Source organism: Gekko japonicus, unplaced genomic scaffold, assembly GCF_001447785.1.
Source record: "Gekko japonicus isolate JY-2015 unplaced genomic scaffold, Gekko_japonicus_V1.1 scaffold1114, whole genome shotgun sequence".
NCBI classification, from domain to species: Eukaryota; Metazoa; Chordata; class Lepidosauria; order Squamata; family Gekkonidae; genus Gekko; species Gekko japonicus.
In genome coordinates this window covers 476,779-484,127 of record NW_015174875.1, presented here as the reverse complement: position 1 = coordinate 484,127, position 7,349 = coordinate 476,779, and the positions used below count along the sequence as shown (strand labels likewise).

At 49.5% G+C, this 7,349-nt stretch overlaps 1 protein-coding gene across 1 annotated transcript in view; it reads left to right on the top strand.

Annotated features, from left to right (window-relative positions):
• LOC107121839 (vascular endothelial growth factor receptor kdr-like) overlaps positions 1 to 7,349 on the top strand; it is a 70,536-nt gene that overhangs the window by 25,968 nt on the left and 37,219 nt on the right. The window contains exon 3 of the mRNA XM_015424842.1: positions 43 to 202. Within this exon, the coding sequence (XP_015280328.1) occupies positions 43 to 202 (160 nt within the window). The remainder of the gene's footprint in view (positions 1 to 42; positions 203 to 7,349) is intronic.

The following is a 7,349-nucleotide window of genomic DNA, read 5'->3' as shown; positions in this document are numbered from 1 at the left end:
TTGGTTGTCTGATGAATTGCTTCTGGTCTTTTTCCTTTCTAGAGAGACCCAAAATTTATGAAAAGGAGACAGATTTAGACAAGAACAAAGACCAAGACCTGTTCACAAAAGGGGGAGAATACAGCCTCAAGTGCACAGCAAGCGGGACACCTCTTCCCAGCATCCAGTGGGCGTGGGAGGCGTGCGGCCCTCAAGACAACCTGTGAGTAGAAGGTGGATCTGGATTCATAGCAGCCTATCCTGTTCGCGACATTCACATCAAAGCTCATACAGGCCTCTGATGTGAATAACCCGGAATGGCTTTGTCGTCACTTGTAAAGGTCTTTAAAGGGAGCGGAAGCTTGCCTGAAGTAAACAAGGAAGCGTTTCTAACAAGGTCCCTTTAAAAACTGACCTATGGAGAAATTTCCTTAAACCCGGATTTTGGCAATAGATGAAGACTGTATAAAAAAGAGCCCTGCTGGGTTGCGGGTTGCCTGGAAATCTCCCAGAATAACAACTGATCTCCAAACTACAGAGATCAGTTCCCCTGGAGAAAATGGTGACTTTGGAGGGTGGGCTCTATGACCTTCCCTGCTGAGGTCCCTGAACCCGGCTGTCCCCAGGCTCCACCCCAAAAATCTCAAGGCATTTCCCAACTCGGAGTTGGCAATACTAAAGTTTCCTGACATTCTATGTTCAGCAAAGACCAGTAAGGCATTTCTGGGAAGTTTACTGGCAGGACATAAAGGCAGCAGTCTCCAAGGCTAGGGTTTCCAGGAAACCCTGGCAACTGGCGGGGAGGCGCAGGGGAACTTACTGGCAGCAGGGAAGGCCTACACCAGCATCTCAGCATCATTGCTGGCAATGCAACAACATCACTTACAGCACGTCCTCGAAGTGATGTCATCACGTTGCTGGTGACACAGGGACCCTGTGGTATTTGGGCAAAAGCTCTATGGCAGAAGCCATAAGAATATAAGAAAAGCCAATGTTGGATCAGGCCAATGGCCCATCCAGCCCAACACTCAGTGTCACACAGTGGTCCATCAGTGGGGCCATCAGTGGGGCCAGGACACTAGAAGCCCTCCCACTGTTGCCCCCCCCCAAGCACCAAGAAGACAGAGCGTCACTTGCCCCAGAGTCCTTATCTATACCTTGTGGCTAATAGCCACCGATGGACCTCTGCTCCATATGCTTATCTAATTCCCTCTTGAAGCTGTCCATGCTTGTAGCCGCCACCACCTCCTGTGGCAGTGAATTCCATGTGGCACCTCCTGTGGCAGTGGATTCCATTTTCACCATAGAGTTTTTGCTCAAATACCAGAGTGTCCCCGCATCACTGGCAACCTGCCAGAAGTGAGATGTCGAGATGATAGTGCAGGCCTCCCCCTCCATTAGTAAGTCCCCCAGCCATCCAGCTGATTAGCAGCGGAGAATTCCCTGACCCTGTCAGGGAGATGGCCAACCTACCAGCAACTGACATTTATTTTCTGTGCTATATTGAAGTTCCACTTATCTCTTATGGCTGTCGATATGTTTAATCCTCTATGAATTTATCTAACCTTGGTAAAGCCGCCTAGGCTCACTGTTTGGGGATACAGGGGAAGAGACATAGCAAGGACTCCTACAAATTTTCTCTGTATAAAATAGTCATTTGCAGGATTTCCATCTATGCACATTTCTGTGGTATGAGAATTTGATGCAGCCATTTTAACAAAACACTGCATAGTGTCTACACCAGGTCCCGAGTGTTGTTAAGTGTGGGCAGGGCGGGTCATTTAGGGGTCATTTCGTAGAAAAAGAGGTGCAGGAGCTCATTAGCATAACTCATTATCATAACTTATTTGCATATGCCACACCCCCTGACATCACCGGAAGTGTGTCAGAAGGCAATACCCACCGCTCAGGCTCCACTGGACTGTTTTGGATTGCTAGCTATTGGGGGGGGGGACGTGCAGATCTGTCCTTGCAGAGGAGGGAGAGCTTGTACCTGAATAAAACTTGGTCTTAAAGGTGCCACTGGACTGTTTTGGACTGGGGGGGGGGGCTCTGCAACTTACCTGGCTGCTTCTTGCTCTGACTGAGGGCTGCTGGGAGCAGGGGGTGGGGCTTGTTGCATGTGCCTGCCCCCTGGGCTCTTTACTGCCGGAGCTCCGCTCCTGTGCGCTCCTGCAGGAAATGACCCCTACATTTATGAGTTGTGTCTTGGGCAGGGCTTTCTGCTTAGGCTCCTGAGTTCTCATGGTTTGTTTCCCGGCTCTCAGAGTTGGGACCTCAGCAGATCTATAGTCCTATCACTGAACTGTCTGTCAGGGAACCAGCGGCCTAAGACTGCCAAGCGCATTCCCAGTTCACAGTCGCCTGTTTGTCTCCAAGTGTCCCTTTTTCAAGAATGAACAGCTACCAAGAAACATCTATATCCCACTGGGAAGTTTTGAAAAATTCCAGCTGAAGCAGATGCTCAGAAGCAAATAAACATGCCCCATGCAGGATGTTATATCCTTGGGTCTTCAGTGCTGAACATGGAACAGAAACCAAAGCCAGCTTTGTCGAATTTTACTGCGCAAGCTGAGATGTTAAGAAAAATGGACACAGAGCCAACGCAGTGGAAGTCAGTGGGGATAATTGGCTCACGGTGTTATAAAAGGTGGCGACGCTCACATTTTTGTTGTGTGTTTTTCAGAGTGCATTCAAATGAGTGTTTCTTTTTATGGGTCTTTTACACAGCTTTGGAGGCACCTAATAATTGGCTCACGGTGTTATAAAAGGTGGCAACGCTCACATTTTTGTTGTATGTTTTTCAGAGTACATTCAAATGAGTTTCTTTTTATGGGTCTTTTACACTGCTTTAGCTAGCTTCTATTGCTCAGCCCTTGTTTCCATCAGATAGTTTCAGAAGGTATAGCTATGTTGATCTGCAGTGAAAGAACCAGGCGTGACTCCAGTAGCACCTTACAGACTAACGAGATCTTGCGGGGCCTGAGCTTTTGAGATCAAAGCTCCCAAGGGAGCCTATGCCCAGAAATATCGTTGGCCTCTGTGGAGTTACTGGACTCTGATCTGTTTCTTCCAGACACTCCATTTGACATCAGGTTTTTAAATCTCTGATAACAGGGGCTAGCCGCTTGTGTGACATCAGTTTTTTAAGCTTGGGCGGGGAAGCACCAGGCAAAAAGGCCAACGGATGAGCATCGAAGTCTGGAGTGGCAGTGCCAAACGGATGCCCCAGCTGTTTGTGGTAAGGGAGAAAACAAGGCTAGGGAGAACCCACAGCTGGCAGAAGGCATTGCTAGGGCTGTATTCAAAGCTCAACCAAGGTTCATGGACCATCGTTGGTTACAGATGATGGCAATGGTTCCCTCCTGCCAGTATTGCCTAGCAGACAGAGGGGTCAGGATCCCACACCCATCTTGTGGTCTTAGTGAGAACCTGGGGTGGAAGAGGATGACTAAACCTGGATCTCCCACACAGGAATTGTGTGTGTCAAGTGCCCTCAAGCGGCAGCCGACTTATGGCGAACCCAGCGAGGGGCTTTCAAGGCAAGTGAGAAGCAGAGGTGGATGGCCATGGCCTGCCTCGGCAGGGCCTTCCTGGTGGTCTCCCTTCCAAGTGCCGACCCTGCGTAGCTTCCAAGATCTGACAGAATGGGGATACACCATGCCGCCTTCCCTCCCACACAGGAATCAAGCACGTTAAATGTGAGGTGCTTGTGAACGATCCTTTAGACAAACAGACAGTTTTCTTTGTTCCTGTTGAAACATTAGCAGAGCAACCCATGGGGAGATCCCTGAATGGAGCGCACTTCCCTCGGTGAACACCAGTGGGGAAGTTTGGGAGCCAAGCCTAACAACTCCGCTTGCTCTTTCGCCCTTCTCCACAGTGAGAAAGCTGGAGTCAGGTTTTCCACCCTAAGAAATAAAGGACAGATGTGGGAATATAAAGAGCTGAATGTGCAGCCTTTTTGATGTTTCTTCGGGAGGGGGGAGGAGTTGGTGTTGTTTGAAAAACATCAGTGGAAAATGTTTGAAGTTCAGATCGCTGCTTAATTTGTTGTCCAAGGTCACGTCTGGTGATAGTTCATTGGGTGAGCAGCCAGGCACACCTTCGAGATAAAAGTCCCCGCAAGATTTTTGGAGGAGCTGCTTTTCAGAGGGCTCTGGGCCCATATATTACGCAGGGCAGTGCCTTGAAATTCTGCAAAATAAGACCTGAGGCCTCTAGAAGATTTTCCTGGGCGAAATCTCTGGACAGGTCTCAACATCACTCTGGTCTGTTTTCCTCACTATCACGGACAAATGTGTAGCTAGAGGTTGGTGGTGTAGAAATCAAGACGCAAAATGCATCCTGCATTGAACTTAGGCATTGTTTGTTTATAATTTCAATTTATGAATTGCGCTGTCCCTAGGGTTGCCAAGTTGATCTTTGCCGGGAGCGGGGGGCACGCACGTCACCCAGAAATGATGGGAGGACGCCAGGCATGCTGGGGGCGGGGGCACGGCCATACAAGGGAAAACCATAGAGTTTTCCCTTGGATGGCCGTGGCCCCGTGTCGCTGTTCTCAACGAAAGGCCTGGCAGAACATCTCTGCCTTACAAACTCTGCGGGTTGCATCAGGTCCCGCAGGGCACGGAAGTTATTTGGCAGAGAGTCCCACCAGGCAGAGGACAGGGCTGAAGAGGCCCTGGTCATGGACAGCAGGATGCCTTTTGGGGCAGGGATTGCCAGTAGGTTGTTCTCGGTGGAATGTAGTGCTCTTCAGGGGACAGACCAGAGGAGGTGGTCCCAAAGGTCCCAGACCACTCAAGGCCTTGAAGTTCAATACCAAAACCTTGAACCCGATCTGGTACTCTACTGGAAGCCAGCGCGGTTGACGCAGCACAGGTTGACTATGTGCTGGCTGTGACGTTCCTGGCAGGACTCGCGCTGCCGCATTCTGGATCAGTTGGGAGTTTCCGGATGAGTCCCAAGGGCAGGCCAGCATAAAGCGAGTTACAGTGATCCAGTCTGGAGGTGACCGTCGTGTGGATTACTGTGACCAGGTCAGGGGGAGACAGGAAAGGGGGCAGTTGCCCTGCCTGGTGCAGTTGGAAGAATGCCAGCTTGGCGGCATTCATGATCTGGGCCTCCATAGATAAAGGAGGTGTCCAAGACCACGCTCAAACGCCTGACGGTCTGTGCTGAGATGTAAAATTTCCAGAATTTTTTTTTCCGGGGGGGAAATGGAAATTTTCGGAAAAATTGAAAAAAATGCTACATTAGCACTTCTTTTTTTGTTTTCCAGATTGAAAGTCATTCTGTTACTTTAGGAACATAAAATATGACTATGGACATTTTTACTTGGCATGAAATTATCACAACTAGCATATTAAAAGTATAGTGTATCCAAACAATTATTACAGACAGAATACCCACCCACATGCAAAAACAAAACTGAAAACTTTTTCTTTTCTTCTGACAATAGCACCTCCTAAAGGAAGAAATGCTTCTTGTTCTTGCATTGGAGAGTTCAGTTTGTAACCTAGGACTTGCTTGTCCTCAGTGCACAGAAATTAGATCAATCTGATACCATACATATCTTTTAGACATGATTTGGAAAATTATTGAACACCTTGTCTTAAAATATTTTATTCATCATGTTAAAATAAAATGTTCCATAATCATTTTTTTTCTTTTCTTTTTTCAATTTTTCGGGAAAAAAACAAAAAAGGCTTCAGGAAAAAAAAGGGGGGGGAACGGTTTCCCCCCGAATTTTTCCGGGACTTCACATCTCTACTGGTGTTAGTGGTGCACCGTCAGGGATGGGAAGTTGGTGCCCCAGCCCTGACTCCCCCCCCCCCGAGCCACAGAACCTCCATCTTGATTGGATTCTGTTTCAGTTGACTCTTCTTCAGCCATCCCACCACAGCCTCTAGACCCTCAGCCAAATTTTGTGGGGCGGTGTCTCTGATGACAACCCAGCCCAAAACGCCACACCAGCTGGGTGAGGGGGCGCATACAGGCGTTAAATAACATCGGGGAGAAGATTTTCCCCTGAGGGACCCCACAGGGTAAGGGGTGCTTGGCCGACACCCTCTCCCCAAGCACCACCTTTTGTCCCTGACCCAGGAGAAATGAAGTAAGCCACTTCAAGGTTACCCCACGAGCTCCCACGTCGGTGAGGCGGTGCGCTGCTGTGAGATCCAGTAACAACAGCAGCGCCAACATGCCTCGGTCCAGCTGTCTGCGGAGATTGTCCGTAAGAGCAACGAGCACCATCTCCGTCCCGTGGCCGGGGCAGAACCTGGAGTGGAATGGGTCCGGTGCCGATGTGTCACCCAGGAAACCCTGGAGCTGCTCGGCTCCTGCTCTCTCCGTCGCCTTCCCCAGAGATGATAAATTCGAAACTGGGCAGTTATTGGAAGGACCAGGAGGATCCAAAGATGGTTTTTTCAAGAGTGGCACCACCACAGCCTCTTTCAGCCCTGCTGGGTGGACCCCTGACTCCAGGGACAGATTGCTAATGCCCACCAGGGTTCCCCCCATATTCTCCGACCACCGACTTCCACCAGCCGTAAGGGACACGGGTCCAAGAGGCAGGTGGCTGGCCTGATATGGTTGTGAAACCCTCCCTCCCTGTGCTCTCCCTTCAGCTCAGACCTTTGGGTTGTTTCAGTGGACACTTCCTTTGGTGCAGTCTCTTTGTGCATAGCAGGGATTTCATAACTGTTTCTTTCCCTGCCAAGCATGGGCCGGAAGCTCGGGAATATATGATTATTATTTTTTTAAATCACACAACTTGGGACCAAGACTCATTAGAGACAAGACTGAATTCTTAATCTCATGCAAATGTGAAAACCTTAATTTACTAGGAGTAATGCCCGTTGTGGGAAGAAATACAATGAGATCTAGGAGGAAGCTCCAGATGAGTGTCCGGACTGTGGCTGGTGGGGCGGCAGAGGGAAGCGGGAAATGGAGGGAGGCAAGCCATGTTTCTTTCCTTCTGCTTAGCTGTAAGGCAGGGCTGTCTCAAGTCATTTTGCTGCCCCAAGTGGGTAGAATGGGAGGACAGCCTCATGGTAACAGATATGGTTCTCTCCACCTCTGACTTATTTTTTGAGGGGGAGGGGGGTGTTATGCAGTGGCAGCTAAGGTAGAAAAGCACCTCCTCCTGTGCCACATTTTCTGGGTTCCAAGGGTCTGGAAAGTAGTTCCATAGCTGATTACATGGTTGCCAACTCTGGGTTGGGAAATACCTGTAGATTTGAGGGGTAGAGCCTGGGGAGGGCAGGATTTGGGGTGGGGAGGGACCTCAGTAGGGTATAATGCCATAGAATCCACTGCCCAAAGCAGCCATTGTCTCCAGGGGAACTGATCTCTGCCCTCTGGAA